The sequence below is a fragment of the Pantherophis guttatus genome, chromosome 11, assembly GCF_059756535.1.
Source record: "Pantherophis guttatus breed Tessera chromosome 11, ASM5975653v1, whole genome shotgun sequence".
NCBI classification, from domain to species: Eukaryota; Metazoa; Chordata; class Lepidosauria; order Squamata; family Colubridae; genus Pantherophis; species Pantherophis guttatus.
In genome coordinates this window covers 459,768-487,630 of record NC_142073.1, presented here as the reverse complement: position 1 = coordinate 487,630, position 27,863 = coordinate 459,768, and the positions used below count along the sequence as shown (strand labels likewise).

The 27,863-nt window shown below is 43.2% G+C and overlaps 1 protein-coding gene across 6 annotated transcripts in view; it reads left to right on the top strand.

Annotated features, from left to right (window-relative positions):
* NFAT5 (nuclear factor of activated T cells 5) overlaps positions 1–27,488 on the top strand; it is a 46,192-nt gene extending 18,704 nt beyond the window's left edge. For 2 of the 6 annotated variants that reach the window (XM_087877063.1, XM_034426707.3), the window contains exons 3-14: positions 5,205–5,766; positions 10,240–10,432; positions 14,171–14,361; positions 16,634–16,806; positions 17,219–17,353; positions 17,493–17,545; positions 18,943–19,075; positions 19,369–19,449; positions 20,004–20,149; positions 20,747–23,174; positions 23,468–23,710; positions 25,981–27,488. In XM_087877063.1, coding sequence (XP_087733189.1) covers positions 5,205–5,766; positions 10,240–10,432; positions 14,171–14,361; positions 16,634–16,806; positions 17,219–17,353; positions 17,493–17,545; positions 18,943–19,075; positions 19,369–19,449; positions 20,004–20,149; positions 20,747–23,174; positions 23,468–23,703 — 4,331 coding nt within the window. In that variant the 3' untranslated portion in view covers positions 23,704–23,710; positions 25,981–27,488. Of the gene's footprint in view, positions 1–4,705; positions 4,768–5,204; positions 5,767–10,239; positions 10,433–14,170; positions 14,362–16,633; positions 16,807–17,218; positions 17,354–17,492; positions 17,546–18,942; positions 19,076–19,368; positions 19,450–20,003; positions 20,150–20,746; positions 23,175–23,467; positions 23,711–25,980 lie in introns of those variants that run through there. The other 4 variants (XM_060682441.2, XM_034426711.3, XM_034426709.3 and 1 more) reach the window with 4 other exon arrangements.
* Positions 27,489–27,863: the final 375 nt, after the last annotated feature.

Here is a 27,863-nt window from a genome sequence, read left to right as displayed (position 1 = left end):
CTCTGATTTGATTTTTTAAAACGCTCTTATGGCATGTAAATGTAAAGGGAAATTTTAAACTATTTGGGCTATAATATAAGTGACCAATCTATTCTGAATCTGCATTGAATGTTTAAAGTAAAGGGGGTTGCTTTTTGATATTGCTGGGATGCTAGTTGTTTTCTCTATTAATACACTTAACTTGCATTCTAGCTTCGCCATTCAGAGACAGGCATCGTGTGGTGGGTTGTGTGCTATCAATAGTGAAGACAAATAGTACCAGAGACACTTAACCCATCCAATCTCACCCAGGGTATAGGTCGGTCTCGTTTCAGACTTCTTCATCAGTCTCTCTTCTTTCCTTTTTATTTTGTTTTATAAATAGTGGATTGACTTAAGTTAACCTCTAATAAAGCTTTTGACATTGTATCAATAAATGAAGCTGGAGAAGATTAGTAAGCCAAAGTTGGCATGAAGGTATGGAAGCAGATTTGCAGCCACTTTGTCTGTGACTTTGACAATACAAGGTCTGGTGTCCCTCTGTCTTTACTTCAGAACTTCTAACTTTTTCTTCACTGACTCTGGAAAGTCCACTCGCCCAGTAATTGGGAAGAATTGTAGCCAACAAAAAGAAAGAAATCAAGATTCCTAAAGGTTACTTGTATGGGGGAATTGCCTTTGGAATGGATCTGCCCTAATCCCTGTTTTAGGGGATCCACACATTTTCTCTTCGGTCTCCTGAACAGTGAAGAGTAGTGGCAAATGTCTGCCATGCTTCATTCATTGGCTGCTTGTGCATATATTGTTTTGCATGGAAATGCTCAGAAGGACACCCGAGGCACTGGGCCCTACCATCCCTATATGCTGGGAAAAAGCAGTTGCAATATCTTCTTATCGCTAGATTTATGCTTAGCATCTTGAAAAATCTGGTGCCTCTGAAGGCCTCCCTCTCAGAGTACCCTGAACTCTCTCAGAGAATGAAATGCTAATGCAGTAAACAAATGCTTTAAGCTTTGCCTAAAGATAGCCATTTTCTCTATGCCTACCAAAGAGCCTATGAAGGACAGAAGTTTTTTTTATAAATTTAAGTCTTCCAAGAGGGAAGAAGACTATTACACTTTTTCTAGCAACTTGAGCAGCAGCAGCTGTATCTTTGATTAGGCCAGCTTCTCTGCTCCTGATTCTTGAGCTCTAAGATCTCAGTCTCATTGCTATAAAAATGCACTGGGCATTTAGATTATATACTCTTAGTCTCTGGAAGGCAGTGAGTGTATCTGTGAACAAGGCTCAGTACTGTTTGGAAGTCACTCTAGTTCCATAGTTGTAACACAGAACAGAGTCGATGCTTTTTGTATTGTACTATGCTGTTTTGTCTTGCTGTCTGCTTGCCTAGAGGCAGAATAATAATCTGAACAATGCTACTAAAATTGCTACTATGCCTTTTTAAACTACACAGTTTGTTTCAATTGCAGAATGGATAGTATGAGAGCACCAAGATCTTTGGAGGCTTTAATTATAAACAATTAACCATTTATTGCCACAATACTCATAAAAATATTTGGCATATGATTATAATTGTAAAAAAGGATTTGGTGGCACTTAGCTTTGTTGATGTGTAATCTCGCATTTCACAGAATGCATAAAACTAACCTGTCCAGCTTCAGTTTTATTAATAATGCAATTTTGATCCTAGAAATTAATTTATGCCCTAGAAATAATACTAAACATTGGAGTGCCCTGTAAACACCTGTATTTTAACAGCGGGAAATGAGATTTCCGAAAACCCTTTCCCCAGATCCAGCCAATTTTTGGACATAATTCTTCACGAATGTCAGGTTTGAAGAGACATTTTGACTCTCCTGATTTGGGATTAATTTGTTTTTGAAGCTGCTTTAGCATCAACTGATCAGTCAAGGTTTTGCTATTGCATACTAAACATGAATTCACATAACACCCTATAGTTCTGCCATATGAAAAGTGAACATGCATTCTTTGCTGAGGTGTATTCAGTCCCTTAAAATGAAGTCTCGCAAACTTCAAATACAGCAGGAGGATATCAATCCTAGGTTACACTCTTTTCTGCTTGATCCCTGTACAGGTAGTCCTCGACTTACAACCACAGTTGGGACTGGAACATATCTGTTGTTAAGCAGTGTAGTCATTAGTAATTAGCCTGATTTTGCAACCTTTTTTTGCATTAAGTGAACCGTGAATTTGGCTCCCCCCATGGACTTTGCTTGTTGGAAGTCCCCTTGAAAGGTTTTAAGTGGCAATATTCTGGTCCCGGGACTTTGTGTGAATACCTGTCAATTGCCAAGCAGCCAAATTTTGATCATGCGACTGCAGAGATGCTGCGGTAGTCATAAATCACTTCTTCAGAGCTTTTCTAACTTCGAATGGTTGTTAAACAAATGGTTATAAATTGAGGACTACTTGCATATTATAATTACTGTGCTTAATTGAAGTAACTAAACTTGCTCATTTTTTTAAAGCTTTGAAAGCCTCTAATTTATATCTTGACATAGTTTATTATAAAATCAATCAAGCAGTTTGTTTTATTTGCCCTAATCTATCCTAATTGCAACCTGAAACATAGGGCTAACAAAATTTTACAAAAACAAAGCTGGATCACTTGATTTCCTTTGTGTATAAGCAAAATCATTTTTTTTTCCTTTTCAAATATCATGTAAAATAATATTTTGGAGGAGTTACTATTTATTTGTAACATGCTTCTCACTTTGTGTTAATATTGTTTAATAAACTCTAATAATCATTGTGTTTCTTGGAAAGATTTTTATTTTCATGTGAATTCCCTCTGTAGGGAATTAATCTGGCATAATGGGCCAGTATGGATTTGGGTGATTGTACGAATTCCCCCTTTTAAATAAGAAAATGGGTTGTCCTTTTCCAGAGGTGACCGTCTTTATCTCACTTAACCCACAGATAAAAATGGATGCTAGGCTAACAGACTGGTCAAAACACCCCAGTCAGTATTTTGGACAGTTTACATCAGAGATGAGTTAGTCTTCCTACTTGCTCTTTTCTTATGTAGAAATTAAAGCATTGTCACATTTTGCATGGGTTTTCCAACTTGGAGAAAGTATTGTTTATGCCAATGCAAGTTTACAGCATTCTTTCTGCATGTATTTCATAATTCACACAGAATATCTAATCAAAGCAAGTGAATAGCTGAGTGAGTGAATAATTAAAGTATACATTTGCTCTGTTTTAATAAAGATCACTTTAGAAATGTCAACTTATTCTAACTCAAAAGTGGCTGCAAATCAGCAATTATAGTCACTGAAACAAATTTTAAAATTTTCTAAGGAAAGCACTGCATTAATGCATGATATAAAAATTTTTTATAATTAAAATGCAGTTTTGAATGACTGAATTTTCCAATTTCAACCACTGCATTTGTTGAGGCACAAGCTTGAAAATGGAACTGGTATCAATCAGTGCTCTAGATTATTTTAGCAATTATCTGGCAATGGAATGAGGAATCCTGAGAGAATACCTCACAGATAAAGGTTCCTCTGAATTAAAGCTAAAGTAGAAGATTGATATGATTCCCTCTTAATATGTATTTCTTCCATCTTTTGATGATGTACTAGTATTTTCAGTTAAAGTGACCACAAAGTTAGATAGCCAAGGTAATCATTTATTTATTTTCGGAATAATTTTTTTAAAAAAATTGTAATACTTTTAAATAATCACACTAAAAGCTGAGTATACACACTGCACTTATTCCATTTGAGGCCAGTGGCTCATAAAAAAGTATTCTTTTGCATTAAGAAAAATATTGCCCATTTGTTTACTTTCTAGAGAAGATGCCGCTTTCAAGATTCAATGCTTCTTCAATTTATCTGATTTTGTAAGACAAGTTCACGTCCCAAGTTAAGGTTTTTTTTTTGGTTCTTGATTTCACAGCATTCTGGAGCATCTCCAGAGATGTTTTAGAGCCCATCTAACTCTTTTTTTTTTTATTTGATTTATATGCCGCCCTTCTCCGGAGACTCAGGGCGGCTTACAATGCGTTAAGCAATAGCCTTCATGCTTTTGTATATTTATACAAAGTCAGCTTATTGCCCCCACAAACTGGGTCCTCATTTAACCTACCTTAGAAAGGATGGAAGGCTGAATCAACCTTGAGCCTGGTGAGATTCGAATTTACAGTAATTGCAGACAGCTGGTGTTAATCACAATGCTTTTAGTCTGCTGAGCCACCAGGCCCTCTTGAGCCAATTGAGCAGTTACTCTTGAGCAGTTACCTTGTTATCCAGAAGATTTTGGGGCCTGTGGGATTCCTGCATAATCATTCCTTTCATTTGCATGAACCTGTCTTGCCTCTTCCCTTGACAGGGGCTGCTCCAGTTGAGTTCCTCATTCTTTCTTCTAGCTTGAAGAACGTTGAGCTACTTTTGGCTGAGGAAGGGATCTCTGCCTGCCCCTTTCTGCCCCCACCCCCCACCCTCCTCCAAGAGCATTTATTCTTTCACCTGAGGGAGCTGAAACAGCCTCATTCTCTCATCAGGACCAGGGCATCCTCCAAGTTAAAACCTTAGCCAATGCTTTTTTTTTTTTTTGAAAACTCATAAATGACACTTGGTACCAGTTCCATTTGTTGCTGTTCAGTTATTTTATATTTCATTTCTCATTTGATAATTGATATCTGGAATAATCAGCAGCTCTCTTCTCATTTATTTTCTCATTATTTTTATTCCAGGATTTGCCTCTGAAGCAGGGAGTGTCTGCATTAAAAATGACCTGTAGTTCTCTGCTTCATAGGTTAGAAACTTATTTTAATACTTCGTGGCTAAGCACAGTCCCAGGTTTTTCAACAGTTCAGATGCTGAACAATTGGCAATAATGTGGCCTAAAATGCACATTCCTGGGGGTTTCTATCATTTTCGATGGTCCAGATGAGGCAATGAAAGCACCTTTGTTTGCTTGCAACCATTTTGTGACTTACAGATTTTCTGAAAAGTCTGATTGCTACTATGCACTAAAATAAGAAATATAATTTGGATATCTTTTCTAAATACTTCTGTATTGCTTAAGCCTTATATTACTTGAAGCGCTTAAATTCCAAAACAAGCCAAATTCTAAAATGTTAATTTGGGGAAAGAATCGGTTCACCAAATCACGCTACTTCAAAGGGACTGCTATAGCCAGCAGAGTTGGGATCAGGGACCCTGTATTGACTTGTGGATTATACACCACAGATGCTTCTTCAGCTCCCTCTTCCTCCGTGGGCGGTGCTTGCAGCTCCTTTACCACCTCTTCCGGCCCCACCATTTACTCTACCTCAGTCACTGACAGCAAAGCTATGCAAGTGGAGGGCTGCTCCTCAGCCATGGGGGTAAGTAACCGTGGGGTAAGTGACAAGCAGTTAATCAATAACACAGTCCAGCAGCCGCAGCCACAGTCCACCCCGAAGAGGCACACAGTCCTGTACATCTCGCCACCACCAGAGGATTTGCTGGACAACAGCCGGATGTCCTGCCAGGATGAGGGGTGCGGATTGGAGTCTGAGCAAAGCTGCAGTATGTGGATGGAAGACTCCCCCTCTAACTTCAGTAACATGAGTACCAGTTCCTACAATGATAACACTGAGGTGCCACGTAAATCTCGTAAGCGAAATCCAAAGCAGAGGCCAGGGATCAAACCGAGAGATTGTGAAGAATCGACCATGGATATCTTTGATGCTGACAGTGCCAAAGCGCCTCATTATGTCCTTTCTCAACTCGGCACGGAGAGCAAAAGCAACTTGAAAGCAGGAAATGGGTTGGTATCTGCCTTTATGTTCTATCAACATATGTTAAAGCAGACAAACAAACTAAAAACATAACTTTGATTTTTCCCTAGAGTTCAGCACACATTTTCACTGAGAGAGATGGGAGAGCTGATATTTGATAGTTTCTTAAGTTTAGCAGTCATTGAACAGGAACGGTTGTCAGCTTTTCCTTGTGGAGCGTGATTAGCGTGTGGGGAGTCTTTCAGTAAGAAACAGGTTTAAAACAGAGAGCTTAAAGTTGGAATCAGCTCTTGTATATTTTCCGCAACAGAGATAATTGTGGGGACTTAAGTCCACACTTCACCTGCTTCTGTTTCACACTCTGCATCAATTAAAGGCAGCTGATTTTGACCTTTCATATTCTTTCTAAAATGTTAAGATGAACCACATTTGTGTTTGTGTCATCTCAGTTCTGTAACTGATCTTTCAGAAATAAATCTCTATCCTGTTTTGCTCTGTGCTTCTCAGTTGTGTGTACGTGTATGCGCAAATGTTGCCTGCAGCCTGCTTGGGTGGTGGTTTCTCATCTCTTCATTTAATTGCATCTTGATTTAGGAACTCTGGTTTGCATCCCACTTCATGAGTGGAAAGTGCACATGCGTATTATGGAAGGAAATTGCTGATTTTCTACCCAATGGCAGTCCTCACCTTTGGAATCCAGAGGATCACAAGATCCTCAGTGTTGGCCATGGGACAATACGAGGTGCATTTGCCTGAGAAATCAGCGACCCTCCACCCTGCTGCAGCCTATTGCATTGCCTAGAAACCTAAGTGACACTTGTAAAGAATTCTAATTTTCCTGGGAACAAGCAACATCTTGGGGCGCCATTTTGTTTGATGCCTCATGTCGGCCAATAAATATGGAAAGCTCTGATTATAATTTATGTGTGATCGAGGAATCTAGCCCACTCAGTTCTTTGCAAGTCAGGGTTACATGCTTAGGTCAAATCATGGCTTCTTCCTCTGAATTTTAACAAGGTGGACAAGCATAGCTTTGCATTTAAGAAGAGGCAAGCCACTGGATGGATGGTCAGGGCTTGTTCTCTGTGTCGGTGGCAATAGGAGCAGTTGGGCCGTGGTGTGGTAGATTGTTCCTCATAAGTCAGAATTTTTACCACTCTGGCTTACTGCATGTGAATGTGGACACAAAGTCATGCAGTGAAATCTTTTGAGTTTGCCTCCTCCTTTGAAGGACTTCTCTTGTTTCTTACAGAAAAGTCTATTTCATGTTATCCTTGGTCAGAAAATATTGAATTACGGGAAGAAAGATTTGCCATGTAAAGGAAAAGCCATCTTGCTTTGCCTTCTCTTGGAGGAGGGAGATCATAAGAGACTCTCCAGAGTGAGGCTTGCCGCTAAACAACTTTCCAGGCTATGATTGGAGAGGCCTTATACAATGTGGCCCGTAGTCTTATATGACCTGTTCTCCTCACACAAAATTTATAAAAGCCGTACAAGGACAACATTAAAATGAAAACTGCTGATTCTGCAGATTATCCACATTATCAAAAGTCATCTTCAGACTATATTAAAAGAGGCTATTAGAAGAGGTGATTCTTCAAGAAATAAATTCATAATCTGAAAATGAACACTGTAGTCCTATGAATGTTGACTTAGAAATCAACCCATTGAATTAATGCTGTTGACTATTTTTATAGAATAAATACAAGGAGTCAGTGTTGTTTAATTTTTTTCCAGAACTGAATGTACTTCAGCTGCTAAGTAACTACTAGAATATAGTACTGGGTTTAATTAAAATAAAATGCTTTCCTATCATAGAGATTCAGAGGCTGCTTTATACTGTGTCAAGTTGTGCATCGCTTCCGTATTTGAAAGGGGAAATGTGGTTGGGCATGCACTAATTGCTTTAAATGTGCCTTTTCCCAGGACTGCACCCTGGTGCACACTCCCAATCACGGAGGTCACTTGGATTCAAAGTATTGCCCAGCCCTAACATTTTCCAAGAGCTCCTTGACTAGGGGAATTAGGAATTGATGCTTTTTTCAAGGATTATCTAGTGAGTTTTGTGGTCAAGTAGCAGAATGAATCCTGGTATCAAGAATCTGTGGTGCATATGAAATCTGTGGTAAATGAAACCTAATTTGGTGGGGGGGAGGGCTGATTCTTTATTGATTGCAGAGATGGGGATAACTATTCATAATCATGATCAATTTATCAATGTAATTATCTCAGAAGGCAAAATTGTGCAATACACATATCGTATAAAGCAGATGTCCTATTTTGGCTGCTGGAGCTCTGATGTTGAGCTCCAAAGAATGCTCCTTTCATGTATTTGGGCTTCTATTGTATGTCAGAGTTCCTATTTCAGATGACAGGTCCCCAAACCCTGGCTGGAGGCATCAAGAGGTTGGGGGCTTTTTGCACAACAAGGCCTTCCGGAGGTCAGATTTTGAATAATGCATAGTTACATTTTCTAAAGAAGGGTGGCAGGAATTTATTTGTTACCCATTTCTGAAGCAATAAAAGCCAATGGAAAATGTGGTGCCCATATCCTCTAGGCTGCTCTTATGTATTTGCATATATTCTCATAAAATGGGAAAGTTCATTGTTTTCAAAATGCAATTATTGTCTAAACCTCTTTTAGAAATTAGAATCCTGTGCAACTGTTACTATTTAGCCTGCAGTAAAGATTGAATATGTTTGTTAAGCATTCTTATTCGAAACAATGTGAGTTTTATTCATAAGTGCCCAAACAAAATAAGGCAGAATTTCAAGTTTAACAATATTGCATGCTGTGCCTCACACCTGGAAGTTGACTTGTAAAACATAATTTACTTCATAATACACATATTGTTTATGAAAGACTAGCTAGGAGGGCTTAACACATTGCACACATGTTTTGTAAATATCTCGCCCAGTACTGGTTTTCTCTGGAACACAAATAGAAAGACCAATTTCTTGTTTTTTGGATGCCTGACAGAGCAAAGGTATCGGGCAGAAAAGAACAAAAAAATGAGATGCTAGGATCCTACTCTAATTTAATGAAACCTTGCACAAAAAGTTAGCTTAGATTTTCAGGGCTGGTAGGATGCTTAGAGAAAAAAAAAGGCAGAGGATCAAAAGATATAAAATAACAAACTGCTGTCATTGCTTGGTCTAGCACAATCTATGGCCCACTTGTAGGCTAGCAATTATTGTAACTCTGTTCTTGATCTTGAAGCTAGAAGTGTCACGATAAACATTTCTGCACTCAGGTGACTGGTCTACCTGGACCGGAAACCTAGCTGAGAGAAGCTTTTCTGCCATTTTTACCATCCCAGAAGTTAGGGAAATCAGGGTCAGACCTGTTTGTGACAACCAAAGTCAGGCTGAAGAGTTATTTTCATGGTTCCTCTGGGGTTTATTCAAACAGATTTTATTTATGGAACTCCCCTTGTGGTGTACCTTTAGCTGGATCATTTTGCATTTATTTCTTCCCAGAGGCTCTAAAGCAAATAAACCACTCTGATCCGTTGCCATATTGCCTCTGCAAACGAACTCCTGAAGGATCAGGAGCAAAGCAAGCTTGATAGATAACATAGAAATGCAGCATCTCACTTTGAATGCATGGTGTTACCAATGGGAACTAATTGCTATCTCCCCCCCCCCCCCCGGTTTATTTAAATTTATTTATTATAAAACTAAACTCTCTTTTGATTCATTTACTTCTGAAAAGTCATCTTCGTGTTGCCAGTAGAAAAATATGCATGTGATCTGTCTTTAAATAGCTCAGGAGAACTGCATCAAATATAGTTTTTTTCAGCCTGGTGGCATGAATTCTTTCCATTAATATATTTGTTCTCAACGAAAGAAAGAAATAATTGCAACCCAGCTTACTTAAATGTCACAATTTCAGTTTCTCTCATTTTAAAATGCATAGAAAGTGCCATGCGTGAATGGGTCGACATGATATACTAAAAAAATTCGGCAGCCATTTTATACAGGATTTAGTCTAAATGTCCACAGCCTAGATAGCTATGTCACAGTCAATGCAGTTATTTTAATGTGCTGAAATTAAATATATTTTAATCTAAAAACATCAGTTTGAAAATGTATTTAAACATATACTTGCCTGAAGTATATAGCAATAGGGCCTAGGAAGCGTTTGGTCTAGAAATGATCAGGATTTATTTTAACCAGGTGACATTTGTGAAGATGCGCTAGGTTAACTGTTCCAGGAACTGGCATTTCATGCAAGCTGGTGAACTAAGGAGGTTGTTTAAACTGTTTATGGTTAAAATATAACTATAAATTTTATCCTCTAATTACTAGTTAAAAATATAGGTTTTTAGGTTTCTGGCTATGTTCTTTTAATTAAGTGACACAATTTTTGTGAAAGGGAACTAGAGAAATGATGTAGGTCTGCATGTATGTCTCTGTGCCTCCTGGTTTCCCTGGCCACGTCACTTGTTTGGAAGGAAAGCCTTTGGTAACCTGTTTATTAATCTGCTTTAATATCTCAGAACCTCAGAAGTCCCCAAGGCGACTGGAGGAAAGAAGAGCCCTATGTTGTGTGGTCAGTACCTGAGCAAAAGTGAAGGCAAAGAGCTGAAGATCCTGGTACAGCCGGAGACTCAACACAGAGCTCGCTACCTCACTGAGGGAAGCCGAGGCTCAGTGAAAGACAGAACCCAGCAGGGATTCCCTACTGTCAAGGTATGCCAGAAGGGCCTGAGAGCTGCCCTTCCCTCTGACCTTACTGGAGTTTCTGAGAGTGGGCTAGTCAGATTTCTCAGGATGAAAGTTGTCCAATCCTCAGGTTTGTGGTGATGTTGTTGTTCCCGGCAAAGGACTGGATATTTTTTGGTTTAAGACAGGGAAGCCTTTCTAGCTGGATGGAAGGAGTGTAAATATAGAGCAGGGGCTACTCTTGGCTCTTTATGTCAAATAAATGCACAGAGCACCATCTGTGCGGCCTCTCCTGAATGAAAGAGGGTTGCTGTCACTGGTTTTTCATTTCAGTCTCCTAGAGAATATTGCAATTCTGGTTGAAAAAAATATGTGATGACCCTTGTTTTGTGTGTATTACTTGATTCCAAATATTCATTGACTTTGCACAAACAAATAGAGCAGAAAGTGTAGTGGACCTCTGGGGTAATTGACTGAAAAGGAGACACTTAAATAAGTTAGTTATCTAGTACCATGTTTCCCCGAAAAGAAGACCCTGTCTTATATATTTTTGAACCCTGAAATAAGCGCTTGGTCTTGTTGCCATGTGCTCAAAAGCCCGATTGGGCTTATTATTAGGGGATGTCTTATTTGGGGTGAAACGGTATGTTTTTTTCTCTGAAAAATGAAGATGTGTTTCATTTAATTCCACACTAATATTTAGATCCCGTGGATATATGCACAGTTTCTAAAGAATAGCATTAAATTCTTAAGTGGCTTCTGGCTTCATCATAAGCATTTTTCTACAAGAGAGTATAATATATAAAAAGTCGACTCTGTCTTTTGAAAATGCTTCCTTTTTGGAAACAACATTTTATATATGCTTAAAATATGAATACAATAAAATCAACTTGAGGGTTTGATAGTATGTATGTATGTATGTATGTATGTATGTATGTATGTATTTATTTATTTATTTATTTATTTATTTATTTATTTATTTATTTATTTATTAGTTCAATTTATATGCCGCCTTTCTCCGGAGACTCAGGGCGGCTTACAATGCATTTAAAAAAACCATTATAGTAACATTTAAAAATTAAAACATTAAAACCCATTCACACCATTCATGGCCAGATCTCACAAGATCGCAACAGCGAGATCAGTGGCCCCAGGCCTGCCGGAAAAGCCAGGTTTTCACCGCTTTTCGGAAGGCCAATAGGGTGGGAATGGTCTGGACCTCAAGAGGTAACTGGTTCCAGAGAGCTGGCCAGCCACAGAGAAGGCATTGTTTAGCTGATGGGACCCGGAGGAGACCAACTCTGTGGGATCTTACCGGTCGCTGGGAGCTATGTGATAGAAGGCGGTCTCGAAGATAACCTGGCCCTGAGCCATGTAGGGCTTTAAAGGTAACCAACACCTTGAATTGTGCCCGGAGACCAATAGGGAGCCAGTGCAGCTCGCAGAGAATTGGTGTAATATGGGTGTATCTAGGTGCACCCACAATAGCTCGCGCGGCTGCATTCTGGACCAACTGTAGTCTCCGAACACTTCTCAAGGGTAGCCCCATGTAGAGCACGTTGCAATAATCTAACCGTGAGGTGACAAGGGCATGAGTGACTGTGAGGAGAGCCTCCCGATCCAAGTAGGGTCGCAATTGTTGCACCAGGTGAACTTGTGCAAAGGTCCACCTAGCTACAGCTGTTAAATGTTGCTCTAATCTTAGCTGTGAATCTAGGAGGAAACCCAAATTGCGAGCCCATTCTGAGGGGGACAATTTCTCCCCCTCCCCCAGAACCAAGGATGGACAATCAACATAGTCTTTAGGAGGCAATACCTACAGCCACTCGGTCTTGTCTGGGTTAAGTCTGAGCCTGTTGACTCCCTCCAGACCCTCACAGCTTCCAGGCACCGACACATCACATCCACTACATCACTGAATTGACGCGGGGTAGAGCTATACAGCTGGGTATCATGGGCGTACTGCTGATATCTCACCCCGAATTGTCGGATGATCTCACCCAGCGGCTTCATGTAGATGTTAAATAGGAGGGGAGAAAGGACCGAGCCCTGAGGCACCCCGCAAATGAGGGGCCTAGGGGTCGACCTCTGTCCTCCAACCAACACTGTGACTGACCAGAGAGATAGGAGGAGAACCACCGTAACACGGTGCCTCCCACTCCCAGCTCCCTTAGTTGTCCCAGAAGGATACCATGGTCAATGGTATCAAAAGCCTACTTGAGAGCTCAAGTAGTACCAAGATGGAGGAATGACCCCCATCTCGGGCTCGCCAGAGATCATCCATCAGTGTGACCAAAGCAGTTTCCGTGCTGTAGCCAGGCCTGAAGCCAGACTGAAAATGGTCAGATAATCCGTTTCATCCAATGACCGCAGGAGCTGAAGTGCCACCACTTTCTCTACAACCTTTCCCACAAAGGCTAGGTTGGAGACTGGACGAAAGTTCTTTAATTCTGCTGGATCCAGGGAAGGCTTCTTGAGGAGGGACCTTACAACCGCTTCCTTTAATGGTTGCGGGAAGGCCCCTTCTCTCAAATATGCGTTAACTAAAGCCTGGAGCCAGCCTCGTGTCACCTCCCTACTGGCCAAAACCAGCCAGGAGGGGCACGGATCCAACAAACAAGTGGAGGAACTCATCGCTCCTACAGCCTTGTCCACTTCCTCAGGAGTCACTGGCTCAAACTCCTCCCACACAATAGGACTAAGACCTGCCCCCGTCAGCTCGGTCGGAATTGCCCAATCAGAGTCCAGGTCCATCCGAATCTGAGTGACTTTATTTGACAGAAACTGCACAAACTCCTCAGCTCTACCCTGCAAGGGCTCCTCCACTCCCCCTACATTAAGGAGAGAACGAGTCACCCTAAATAGGGCGGCTGGGCGCGAATCAGTGGATGCAATAAGTGCAGAAAAATGTGAACATTTTGACACCCATATCGCCACTAAATAAGTCCTAATATAGGCTCTTAGGAGTGTTCGGTCAGATTCGGAGTTACTGGTCCTCCAGCGTCGCTCTAGACGTCTCTTCTGGTGCTTCATCTCCCGGAGCTCCTCGGTAAACCAGGCAGCTTTCCTGGATCCACCGCCATGGAGAGGTCGCAAAGGTGCAATCTGGTCCAGTGCCCCAGATGCTGCCCTATTTATTTTATTTTATTTATTTTTTATTTTTATTTATTTTTATATGCCGCCCTTCTCCGGAGACTCAGGGCGGCTTACAATGCGTTAAGCAATAGCCTTCATACTTTTGTATATTTTATACAAAGTCAGCTTATTGCCCCCACAAACCGGGTCCTCATTTTACCCACCTTAGAAAGGATGGAAGGCTGAGTCAACCTTGAGCCTGGTGAGAATTGAACTCGCAGTAATTGCAGGCAGCTGGATGTTAAATGCTGCCTTAGTAGGAGGCATTAGCCTCCTACGCCACTCATGCTCCTATTCCAGGCAGCTACCAGGGTCTCGGCCGGACTGTGGACAAGGGAGTCAGGTATCTCCCCAAGCTCCTTCTGGAACCCTTCAGGGTCCATTAGGCATCTGGGGCGGAACCACTTAATCGGCTCTGCCTCCCTGCGATGGAGGAGTGGCGCCCTGAAGTCCAACCCCTAACTAAAAATATCAAAATGTTTAAAATCCAAAGAATTCATCTGTTTTGCTCAGCAGAGGAAGACTGTTGGTACCAGTCAGTGTTCGCTGTTCAAAAAATGTTTGTGCTTGCGTTGTTGGCAGATTAATAGTGCTTCACGTGGTCCATTAACTCTTGGTTTGTGATTCCAGCTGGAAGGTCACAACGATCCTGTGACGTTACAGATATTTGTGGGTAATGACTCTGGCCGGGTGAAGCCCCACGGATTCTATCAGGCCTGCAGGGTCACAGGGCGGAACACCACGCCTTGCAAAGAGGTGGACATCGAGGGCACGACTGTCATTGAAGTGGGCCTGGATCCAAGTAACAGCATGACCCTGGCGTGAGTCCCTTTTCATTGCCCTGCTGGTGCCTTTGTCAGTCTTGATAGACTTCCATCCTGCCTTGCTCGTCTCTGGGAACACTGTCAGGGTTAATGTCTTCATGAGAGTAAATCTGACATTGGGATTCTTACTTATTTACTAATAAGTTTTATAAGGGCCCCAAACACAAAGAGTAGCACTCTGGGTGGTGTTAGACCCATTTTTGGCTAAAATTACATTTATTTCTTTTATGTACACTGAGAGCATATGCACCAAAACAAATTCCTTGTGTGTCCAATCACACTTGGCCAATAAAAAATTCTATTCTGTTCTGTTCTGTTCTGTTCTTAGTAAAAAGAAGTATGGAGGTTCTTTGAGAGGATTTCTCTCCCCTCTCAGGCTGCAATGTGAACCGGAAGGAAAGCTTGTGGACTCTCATCATCAACCTTTAGCGGCTTCCTTGGTGTTCTGGTTATGACTAACAGCTTTCCAGTTCTTTATCAGCAAAAGTGAACAACTTTTCTGATTATTATCACACACACACACACACACACACACACACACACACACACACTCTTTGGGTAATCTGTTTGTATTCTAATTGCTCTTGACAAAAAGTGCCTTCCCATGATCTCTTCTGAAACTGTTTGAACTTCACAGGAGAGTCTGTCTCTGCTTTTCCACACAAGCCCTTCACTCAGGGCCTCTCTGAACACAGCAGAAGGGGATAGGCAGACTTAGTGGTGGCTCTGAAAATAGCCACTCTACAGAAGTCCCTCGGCAAGCTCCACATTCCCACTCTTAATGCCTAGAATACTGCAAGTCTCTCTTTGGAAGTTGGTCCCATTTGACATCTTATCCTGAGTCAAATGCTTTGTTTTCCCTGGGATGATGGATTTGGGTGAAGGGTCTTTTAGCTGGGCCCTAAATTCTCCTTCATTTGGGAAATGTAAAACTTGTTTGAGGAAAGCCTGTTTTCCAATGCTGCAGTGTATAAATTGTTCATTCTCACAAGAGGGAGAAGCAATGTAGTTTCATACTGATGATTAGTTGGTCCATTGATGAGCATTCAGCCAGTTGACGTAATTCCCCCTAGTAAAGTCAGATCTGAACCCTGAAGTAAATCGGTAATGCCATTTCTGTTTCTTTGTTTTGGAATATTGTTTATTTCTATGTTTAAATATATCTGCAGAGAGAGGATTAATCTTAGTGCTGCTTGAAAAGGTGGGAGGGAGGCTGTTGGATTCTGGATGGAAACAGAATACATAATAACAGAGTTGGAAGGGATCTTGGAGGTCTTCTAGTCCAATCCCCTGCTCAGGCAGGAAACCCTTTACCATTTCAGACCAATCTTTGTCCAATCTCTTCTTAAAAACTTCCATAGTTGGAACATTCACAACTTCTAGAGGCAAGTTGTTCCACTGATTAATAGTTCTAACTGTCAGGAAACATGGTGGACTAACATGTTTCTGCACTGTGGGGACCCCTCAGAGGCAAAGACTGACAGCCGGGCACTGGGCCTGAGATAACAGACTTTTCCAGACAATCTGAACTGAATTGTCATTAACTCATTCTATTAATTGCATATTGTATGGCAAGTTAAAGCTCTCAGGACCTTTTGCTTTTAACAAAGAAATCAAATTGTACACCATTTTAGAAGCCTGGGAGTTGGGTAGCATATAAATTTAACAAATTATTTTTATTGCAGTGTTTTCCAGGTATTTAAAAACCAGCATTGTTAGGTGATTCCAATCCTTCTACAAAAACTAGCCTCTTATGTCCATTGCATGCAGTGATGTATTTTCATCTCTTAAACTAAGGGTCCTAATCCCTGGTCCATGAATCAGTACCAGGCTGCGCCATGCTAGCAACCAGGTCGCACAAACAAGCGAAGCCCCATCCATGACATGCAGGCAGCATGCAGAACCACGCCCCCTCTGATCCGCAGAAAATATCTTTCTCCATGGAACCAGTCTCTGCTGCCCAAAAGGTTGGGGGTCCCTGTCCTAAAGCATCTGTTGTATTGTCACCTTTTGTTGGTGGGAAAAGGAATTATCCAACAATATCTAGTGACGGTCCATGTAACAGATATCTTGTTTTCCAAAGTAAAGTTGAATGCTTGATCTTGGACAGGTCAGCTTTCTTACTACCACAGCTACAGGGCATTGAAATGTGATAATTTGGTGGTTGCTTCTGTTGTCACTGCAGACCTGCTGCATCTCTTGAAAAGCTTGCCACTTCCCATGTATTGGCAGGACTAAAATAATGAAAACATTAATCCTATGTTGCTAGGGTGGACTGTGTTGGAATTCTGAAGTTGAGGAATGCAGATGTTGAAGCCCGAATAGGCATCGCTGGTTCTAAGAAAAAAAGCACTCGAGCCAGACTGGTTTTCCGTGTCAACATCCCGCGGAAAGATGGTTCTGTTCTAACGCTACAGACTCCGTCCTCGCCCGTTCTGTGCAGTAAGTGGCAAAGTCGAACTGTAAGGCAGGGCTCCTAATGACCAAAAGCCTCCTTACTTGTTGAGCTATCCTGCTTATCTACAGAGGATTAAACTTTACCAAAACAAAACCACAAGCTATTTTTAGTATTTACTGAAACAGAACTTAAGAGGATTTGCATAAAATGATCTATTTTAGTGACGTGAAGAATAAAACACAGATAAACAGAATTTGGATATTACATTAGGACCTCAGCTCATAAATGTGTTCCATTCTGAAAATGGCAACAGCTGGCCATGAGTTCCCGGGAGGGAATTGTGCTGTACTTTCCCCTGTAAATGGAAAAGGAGTCTTACTTTTTGAATCTGACTTTTGCTTAAGCTTTTCATAGTGTGGGTATTTTCAGTTAAATCTCATTTTCTTTTTGGCATAGCTCAACCTGCAGGTGTGCCGGAAATCCTCAAGAAAAGCCTGCATAGCTGTTCAGTGAAAGGAGAAGAGGAGGTCTTTTTGATTGGGAAGAATTTTCTGAAGGGAACCAAAGTGATCTTCCAAGAGAACATCTCTGGTGGGTATCAAGGTGTATGTGCCGAGGTTGGGCAAATGAAGCTCCAGGGGGACTGGAACGGCCAGCGTGAGAGCTGTGACTTCCTCAACAGCTGACTGGTGCCTTTGCATAACAACTTTCCTGCCTTGCTTTCAAACAGATGAAAGCTCCTGGAAAGCCGAGGCAGAAATTGACATGGAGCTGTTTCATCAGGTACTTGCTTCCTCAGGGATGTAATTATCCATTTGATTTTGAGAATATTAATTTAGGCATTACTATTAAAACGATCCCATTTTATGATATGTTTTGAAAGTGAGGTTCAGTTAGGCATGTAGATGCATTTTATTCCTGTGCTTAATGGGAAGGATAAATTTTCTGAAATCTCTGGAAGCTTTATGGCTGAATGTAGATTAAGACTGTGGTAAAAGCAATAATCTGAGTTCAGATCTTTTAAGCAAACAGAATTAGAGGGAAAAGTAGTATCAGATCGGAGTTTTTTGTTGTTGTTGTTAAGTTGCTTATAGGTGAGTTATTTTCTGCTGCAGCCTTTTGCTTATTTTATTTCTCTCTCCCAGTCTTTCCCTAAATTGCAAAATTGTTGTGCATTTCATTTCTTCTTTAAATTCTCTTTTGTGTGGAAGCCATTCCAACTTTTTTGAATTTGGCCATTTGGGAGTCCTAGTTTCAGCTGTGATAAGATGTCAGACTCAAAATGGTAATTTCATGTAAGGTGGTCAGTTGTTATATTTAAACAAATCTTGCAGTAAATCTGCATTCAGATCAAAAATATAAGATCCAAATGTAAAATTATTTTATAGCCCTTATTTTCTGCCTCAGGAAGGCCAGCAATAGCCTTTATATACCACTTGACAGTGCTTTACAGCCCTCTAAGCAGTTTACAGAATCAGCTTATTGCCCCCAACAATCTGGGTCCCTGTTTACTGACCTCAGAAAGATGGAAGGTTGTGTCAGCCTTGTGCTGGTCAGAATCGAACTCCTGGCAGTGGGCAGGGTCGGCCTGCAATACTGCATTTTCACCACTGTGCCACCGCAGGTCCTCGAGGCTACTCTAGGGAGCAACACAGCTGTAAAGCTATATGTTTGAACATCAAGTCATACATACCTAAATGAAATCCTCTTCACTTCTGTGGTGGAAAAAGGGATTGGGCTCTGTTGTCCTCACAGAAGCAGCTGTTAGCAAACTAGTAGTTCTCTTGAGTCCAAAGAACAGGGCAGGTCTTGGATTGGGAGTTCCCTATCCATTCCTTCTCCTTAGTGGTTGTTAGGATTGGGACTCTGTTGGAAGTTTTCCTCAGCTTGGAAAGTCAGATTCACGTTCAGAGTTTGTGTGATTGAGTGCCAATGTACTTACTTGCCTTTAAGAGCTCCGTAGAGGAAACTTGAGTTTGTTTTGAGTCCTCTGTCTTTCCCTCTGTTCCCCCCTTCGATAAATTTTAGCAAAGGAAGTCACCAGCAAGTTTTTGTTTGTATGCCAGATTTCTGAAATGAAGGAGAGCTAGGCCCTTTTTGATAAACATCTAAATTTTCTTATGTCAGATATCCCAGATTGGAGGCTATTAATATCTTGCCACTTTTTTTTTTCCTTTCAGAATCATCTGATTGTGAAGGTGCCACCTTACCATGACCAGCAAATAACTACACCTGTTTCTGTTGGGATTTTTGTCATGACCAATGCTGGGAGATCACATGACATACAACAATTTACATACACTCCAGATACATGTATGTAAAAAGCACAATATTTGCAAGGTGTGGGGTCTTAGTCAAAGTTTGCACTGCTGGGCCAGGGAACACGAATCATTGGACTGAGGAAATCCTGGGCAGTGCTTGCAGTTTGAGAAAGAGACTGTGTGCAACTACCACAGATTTCAGGGAGCTGTGCTGAATGTTTCAATCATTGGCCTTTGGTTCTTGAAATGTGTACACTTGTACTTATTGTTGAACTGAAAAACTGGGAAGCTTGACATATAATTTCCTTGCTTACATCTCTCTTGAATGTTCCATTTCTTCATCAGCAGCTCAGACTCTGAATGTGAATGTGAAGCAGGAAATATCCAGCCCAACCCAGCCCTGCTCTTTTGATGATGCAGCCAAAGGTAATTCTCAATTGCAGCCTTTCTTATCATCTTAGCCGAAGACTTTGTAAAACTGCTGAGTTCATCACATTGAAAAAGGGCCATCACAATTGAGTGACTTATTTAGGAACTTTAGGGCTACAGATGTTTTCTGTTAATGTGTGCCATTTCTCCTTTGATCTGTTTCCCGGCCAACTTCCAAAAATGCATTACAAAGTCTCGTGAACCTCTAACTTAACTCTGAGAATGATTTTTACTGTGGTGAGATATAAATGTAATAAACAAGCAAGACAGAGATTACCTGGCCTAACAAGCAGGCTAAGGTGTTTGTGCTGATAAGCTGAACCATAAGAGATGTGTCAATCCTCAGGGTGACATGGGTGTTTGTGTGTGTAGCAGCCATTTGGGTTGACATTGGCTTTCAGGAGTGTCTTTTACTGCAGAGACAAGCTAGTGCACAGCCAGGACTTGTCAGGAAAGATCATCAGCTCTTCTCTGCATTAGATGCTGTATTTTTGAGTTTCATCCTCCTGGGGCTGACTTAGGGAGTGAATTCTCTTCTTTTCCTCCTGCAGCGAACTCCAGTGGCTGCAAGCTGGACCAAGTAAATCTTCTCCCCAGTGCCTTGGTAACTCCTCTCAGGCCAAACAGTGTCGTTAAGAATGAAGAGGCTGCTCCAATGGAACTTGTGGCCGAGAAAATGTCTCTTCCTGCCTTTAATGTAAGCAGAAAAATGATTCTGGGCATATGTCTTTTATAAAAAAAGAAGAAAACTATAAAGATTTTATTCAGGACATTTGTTTAACATCAAATGTAGTTTGATATCTAATGTGACAGCTTTGGTAAGACTACAAATATTTCTTTCATTTTTTCCAATAGATAGGAGGAGTTTAACTGAAATGAAAATACTTTTTTCCCCTTGCTTGTAAATAAGCAAAGGAAAGATGTGATAATACAATAATATGCCGTCCTTTTAAAATTGAACTGGCATAACAAACCTCATGTATTAACAGTTTTGCCCACCAGAAGAACTGTCGGCATTCTAGCAAAATCACCTGGGGAAAAAGGCTTTATGTCTTCTGACTGTGGTTTTAAGATATTATAATCCGTTCTGATAAAACAACATAACCTTCTTCTTCAGGGTGGTGGTCATAACAATGCAAATTAATGATGTAAGGAATGGATTTCTAAAAATTGGAAATATTTTCAGTGGAAAGTATATAATGTAGAATTCAGGATAGTTTATTTTTCTCCTTGAATTATGGTTAGGCAGTGAAAATTCTGAATCTTACTGCTATGTGTGCATGTTTCTCTTCAGACAACCAGCGCCATTGGGCAATCTCAAACAACTTTGGAGACCACCATATCCAGCATCTTGGGGAACGGCCCTTTCTCCTCTTCTGCTTCTCATTTAGCTCAAGAGAGCGAAAAGCAGCCCCTGCAACCAAAGTATCCTCCTGAGACCAGGCCTACCCTTCAGGCTCCGGACCTGGTGCAGTCTGGCAGTTTTCCAGCCGCCGCTGCTCCGAACCAACTGCAGAACAGCGACACCCTTCTGCAGCAGCCCTCCCAGTTCCCCTTGAGGGAGCCTTCCTCCAGAGAGGCTTTGCAATCGGACAGCACAGCCATGGCTTTGTCCCAGCTGACGGAGGCCGCCCAACAGCCACCTCCCCTTCAGGAGTCCAGCCAGGCACTGCAGCAGCAGATCTCCTCAAGCATGTTCTCCTCAGCCGGCGGGGTGAGCCAGCTTCAGAGCACAATCCAGCAGCTGCAGGCGGGGAGTTTTCAGTCCAGCCCTGGTGGCAGTGGCAGCAACAGCAGCAGAAACGTTGACCTGGTTCAGCAAGTCCTGGAAGCTCAGCAGCAGCTGTCCTCTGTCCTCTTTTCAGGCTCCGAGAGTGAGGATGTTCAAGAGCAGCTCAATGTAGAAATTTTCCAGCAGGTTAGCCAAATCCAGAATGGAGTCAACCAGGGCATGTTTTCTTCATCGGACACCGTTCATTCAAGAGTAGAAGACCTTCTCCCCAGCGGAACCGAGACCATGCACCCACAACCGGAGACTTCGTTGGCTGGCCAGCAGCAAGTGCAGCAGCAGGCGCAAGCGATGGAGACGTCTGCTGCGATGGTGATTGACATGCAGCAGGGCCTTTGCCAGGCCTCCAGCCGCATGCCATCCGACTTGTTCGCCTCCTCTTCCTCCTCCTCCTCCTCCTCCTCTTCCTCGGGAAATGGAAGCATCCAGCAGTCCCCAGTGTACCCGCCAACTTCCCATTTGATAGGTGGGCTGTCAGCAAACGAAGACATGCAAATGCAGTGTGAGCTGTTCCCTCCCACCAGTGTCTCCAGCAACGACGCAGGTACTCCAGGGCAGCAGCAGCAGGAGCAGGTGCCCACCGGCGGCTCTGCCATGTTCCCTGCTTCGGGCTCTGCGGAAGGCAAAGAAGTTTCAGGACAAGCCAAACAGATGCAGAGCACCGTGTTTCAGGCGATGGTCCAAATGCAACACAGTGGGGAAAGCCAGGCCCAGGTTGCTCTTTTTCCTTCCTCAGAGGACATGATGGCTGCCGTTCAAGGCGCCGGAGCCCAGCAGCAGGGCGGGGGGCTCTTCCAGCAGAGTGGAGAGATGCTCTCTCTCCAGGCCGGCAGTTTTTTGCCCCCGGCTGCCCATTCCCAGCCTCAGCTGTTCCACTCTCAGAGCCCCATTGGGGACACCCAGAGCATCTCTCAGGAGACCCCCAGTTCTCTTTTCCACAGCCAGAATGCTGCCTCTTCTTCTGAACAGCTGCAGCAGCCCATGTTTCACTCCCAGGGGAGCCTAGGAGTTGTTCCGGACCAGCAGGCAGGCAGCCTGTTTCTCTCCCAGAATGCTTTGGGCTCCTCCGTTGCGCAGGAGGAGCAGATGCCATTCTTTGCCACACAAAGCTCTCTTTCTCCCTTGCAAGGCCCGGCCAGGACTGAGCAGCAACCCTCCTTCCAGCAACCCCACCTCCAAGGCCCTCTGCTCACCCAGGAGCAGCACCAGTCAACACATCAGGGTCTCTTCCAGGCCCAAGTAGCTCTAGGCCCCCTCCCTCCCTCTGGGGTGCCTCCCAACCAACAGGGGAGCATTTTCCAAGCTCAGCATTCACTTGTGGCTCTTCAGAATAGTGCCTCCACCCAAGAGCAGCAGCAGCAGCAGCAAAACATGCGGTTCAGTCAGAACACCATGGGCTCCGTGGCTTCTCAGAAGCCAACGCTGCTGTTCAGCTCCAATCCCAGCACGATGACCAGCCAGGAGCAACAGCAGAGCCAGCCTCTCTTCCACCCCCAGAGTAGCCTGGCCCAGAGGGGCCAAGAGCAGCAGCCCATGCAGTTCCAGAGCCAGAGTTCAGGCTCCACCCAAGCTGAGCCTCCACAACCACCACCAAGTTTATTCCATGGCTCCCCCCAGATCCAGCTGGTCCAGGGATCCCCCAGCCCTCAGGAGCAGCCAGTCACCCTCTTCATATCATCGGCTTCCATGTCTGCCTTGCAGAGCAACATGAGCCAGCAGGAGTTGCAGCAACCCACTCTGTACTCCTCACAGAGCAACCTGCCAAACATCCAGGACACTTCATCGCCCCCCCAGCAGCAGCAGCAGCAGCAGCAGCAACAGCAAGCAGCCTCTTTGTTTCACAATGCATCTGCTGGAAGTTCCATCAGCCAGCTGCAGAACTCCACTTCATCCTCACAGACCTCCGGGATATTCCTCTTTGGCATCCAAGACAGTAAGTCTGAGTGTAAAGAGCACTAGATTTTCCTTGCTGGTCTGCCTCTAATGTTGGCATTCTGTTTTACATACCTAAGCTATGAAAACACAAATACAGAATTAATTCAGATCAAAATGCTGTGGGGTTTTATGGGCATTGTAACTACTTGGGTTGAAATTCGCATTCAAATTCATGATTCTGCTTAGTTCTCCCTGCTCAGCAAGTTTACACTTGGCTCTGAGTGATGTTTGCAAGACCATGTTGGTCATCAGCCTTGATCTAGATGCGTTGTTGGAATTTTGTTTCTTCAGCAGGTTGTGGCCAGCTCTTAACATCTGGACCGGGTTCCGTGTCAGAGCAGATGATGACCCTCAGCCAAGCACAGAATGAGGCACAGCCATCTGTCACAGCTCTCCTGTCCCAGCAAATGTCAGAGAGTCCTCAGATTTCTTCTGCAATGACCACCAATCAGAATATGAAGAAGATTGATGACTTGCTTGTATCCCTACAAAATCAGGGGAACAATACCATGGCTGGCTCCTTCTAAAAGTGAGGTAAGCCAGAACCTTTCTCAAGCTGCAGAAGTTTTTAATTAATGAAATTGGAGAGCATGTAGCATTCTCTGTGCTGTTGTTTGCCTAGAAAGGAGATGGGATTAGCGCTCATCTTGCGAGCCGATTGAGCACAGGCCTAATTCTTGAATCAGGCACTTGTTTTGGGGTTCTTTGGAGGTAAAGGCAGCTCTATATCCAAAGGTGCTGGTTACCACTGAATGATTTTGCTTAGAAAACTGTGTGGATGGAGTGTGTCGGCCATAATATATCATCTTAGTCATTATTGCTAGACACTTTTTTCTTTAAAACCTCGAGGCAGTTGAAATTCTGCCAAGTTGAATGCAGTTATAAAAAAGGCACTCTAGCACTGCCATGTTAACTTCAGCATTATTGGGCCCCAATCCAGAGTGAAAGGGATCCCGATAAACTGTGTCCTCTTCTGTCATTGATTCCGTTTCCCCCATCCTTTACAACCCTGCATAATCTCCTCTTTCAGAGAAGCAATGATGGCTGCTTGAATTTAGGCTCCTGGAAGGACCGTCTCATCCCAGTGGGATTGGCCCGCCCCACTGGTGCTGGCAGAGCAGGCATGGGTTGGGCCCATCGGCCAGGGCATTCTGTCTATTGGGGTCCAGGAGTAGAGCCTTCTCTGCCATTGCGCCTGTCCTTTGGAATGTCTTGCCCCCCGAAGTAAGGTTGGCGCCAACCCTCCTGACTTTTGGCAAGAGCTTAAAGATCTGGCTCTGCCAGCTGGCTTGGGGTTCCAAAGGAGGGGCTTCAGTGTTGGGGTGGTTAATAGAGTTAAAAGAGCTCCTACCCCCTTCTCGTCCCTCTCCATTTTAGAGCTAGGTTGATTATCCAGATTTTTTATATCATTATATATATTTATTATATCATTATATATATATTGTAATATATATATATATATATATTACAAACTATTCTAAAAATACGAGTTCCAGGTATATTAGTAAAAAAAAGAGAGGCAGACATACTGCGAACTCCAGAACTTAAGATTTTAAAATTTTAAAAGAATTAAAATTTTATTTTACTAAGCTTTCATTAGCCATCTGCTGACATTGTCAGAGTATTAAACTACCATTACAGAGATCTCTGCCTTTATATGCCATTAATCAATTTAGCCCTTGCACGTGTAATAGGCCCTTCCAGCTGTCTCCCACTTGTAATCAGCTGTGTTGTTTTTGCTGTCATCATCCTGGACGATGGAGGCTTGGGGTGCAGACCATGGCGGCATCACCAGCTGCTACACCCCCCCTCCGATCCCCACACAAAGCAAACTGACACGCCATGAACACATGGCAAGAGCTCAAACTTGGAGCCAAACCAAAGCCCGGGATGTGGCATCATAGCCATCTGCTCAGGACATTACATCAAAAAACTCAGGATATCACAACACTAGAACTCAGGATGTTAACACACAGCCCATTACCCAGGTCATTAAAACACAAAAGACTAATGGGCACACATCAAGGACCTCACCCACACAGGATGTTACGAAACAGCCACTAATCTGCAAACATCAACTCCATCAGCTAATCAAGATGTAACAACACAGGCAACCAACCCACTCACAGCAACAAAACCAGCACCCCACACCTCCCCACCAGTATTTATAGAGAGACGGCAGCTCCGATCACGCTTTGCTCGCACAGGCACGAAGCCGAAGGCACCAGCCTGAAGATGACGAGAGTTGCCTTGTGGTAGGATGGGTGGCTAATCAGTTTTACAAAGAAATAAATGAACCTAGCCTGCTTAGCAGCCTGAAGAGCCAAGAGGATCACGACTCTAACCTACAGGTAGCAGATCTCACAGCTTTGCTCTACAAGCTCCAAAGTGTCCCAAATTGAATCACCGGCTACTGTTTCACTCATCAAAGGGTGGCAGGCTGTGCCCAGCTGTCACCAGAGCCAGAGCAGATAGAAGCAACTATGGTGAGGCTGCTGGTGTTTTGTCCTGTTTACCTTTTTATGGACTTCCCAGACAGGAGTCTGGAAGCAATAAGCATAGAGAAGAATGGAGTGGCTGCCATTATAGGGGCTCCAACATGAGCCCTTAAGAGTGCTGGGTTGTATCTACTTTTAATCTGATGACAGTGCTGGGTTGTATCCACTTTTAATCTGATGACAGCCTTTCACTGAGTACCTTTTCACGGAGAAAACCCTGTTGTTGAAGGCTGCTGAACGCAAGGGAGGGAGGGTGAGTCTTTGTGTTATTTATAAATGTCTTTTTGTTTTCTTTCTTTCATTCAGAAATCCTGCACTGGACAGACTGCATTATCTCTGGTGATTCTGGAGTTTAGCAAAGTAGCGTTAACTCTTCGTTGAAAGATGGCCGGAAGCAACATTTTCATTCTTGCTTTGGAAGAACACCACTCTGGAAGTTCTGCTGAAGTGGGGGGCAAAGCCAGGTTTTATGTTATCCAGGCATGAGTTGGACTGTTATCCCCGTCCCCAGTTCTGAGACGGATACGGAGTTTGGCTGTCACGTGTCAGCAGCACAAGACAAGAACATTGGGCTTGCTCTCTCCCTCTCCCATTCTTTTTCTGGTTTTCACAATTCTTTGGGTGCATTTCCTGTGTCCTCAATCATTTGACGGTTTCCCATGATTTGTGGCCAAGTATGGAAATGGTTTCCATTGAAAAATGTGGTTTGAGTGGTATGGCAAAGTCTTCTGTGTATGCTGTGAATCCCACCCAGGATCATGGCTTGTTGCTGCACGTGTTGGGTGGTGAAAGTTTATGTCTGGATTGGGCTCTGAAGCAGCAGCTGCTCCCATCAGAGTGGTGGAGGAGCCCCTGGGGTGGGGGAGGTTTGGGGAGCACCAGGAGGGCCTTGCAGGGAAGGCAGCCTCTGATCGGGGCTGTAGCTTGCTGACAGCTGGGCGCAAGTGACCTCAGTGCTATGCTGTTCTCCCTTCTCAGAAGGAACCAGTTGCTGGTCTAAGGAATTGGGCTCTTTTCGGAGTCTGCTTTGATCAAACGGTGGCTGACTCTTCTTAAAGCTTCTCACTGGAGTTTCCCACCCTTCTATTTAAATATTCTGCCATGTACAGAATTAACTTTTCGGAGGACCAGAAAACGAGAAAAAAAATGTTTGTGGTGAATGCATGGCAGGATTTAAGGAAGGAAGAGTAGAGTTTAGGTTGCTTTTGACACCATTGCCATTGCTGGGAGATGGAGGCTCCATGCTGGGAACATGGGACCTTCTCTAAGCTCCATTTTGAACTCAAAGGTGGGGAGCAGCCTCGCTCCTGCCAGAGGTGTTTGATAAAAGGCCAGTGCGGTCCAGGCCACGTGATCCTGGCATGCTCTCCTGGGGTTCACTGCCTGCAGCCACCTCCAGGTCTCTTGCGCATCCACCATGCGTGGGGTGTCTGCCACTCCAGAGTGTCCCTGTGCAGCTCTCGCTGACCTCGGGGGCTGTTTTGAGTATGCCTCAGCTGTTTGTCTTCTGTGTTGAGAAGAATGTCACTTGTCTCCCTTGTGAGGGGGGGTCTTTCTCATGCTGTGCCAGTCCGTCTCTTCTGTTAGTGGTCCATGTGTTCTGTCCCAAGAAGTTTGGGTTACGTTTTCAGTAGTACAGGCTCTTTTGCCGATATGAAGGGAACTTTTCAGAAAGAGACCTACTCGAGGTCATTTAATTTTGAATACAGTTTTCAGTCGTTCAAGTTTTGAATGGTTTATATCCAATGTGTGTTTCATTTTTTGGAAAGCTCTATTTTGTATTTAGTAAATGATAAACTATTTTGCTATTTGTACTAGATGAGTACATTGGCATATATATATATATATATATATATAATATAATATATATATTATACACACATACATTCATACACATATATTCTTCTTGCCACAGATTTTTGTGGCAAACGTGAGTTTATAGTCTCTTCTCCCACCACATGGCGTCTGGTTATGGGGGAAAGGGGACAGGTTTGTTAAATCTTCATGGAGTGTTTCTGTAATTTTTGTGGCAGGTGTTCCTTCTTCTGGCCATTCCATCAGTGCTGGCTGGCCGTGAAGGCAGCTTCATGGCCGAGGGATTGACCTCCTGCTGTGGGGGACTTGGCAGGGGAGTCCCATGGGGTGACTTCTTAAAAGCTGGGATTTGATTCCGCTTTTATTCTCTGTTG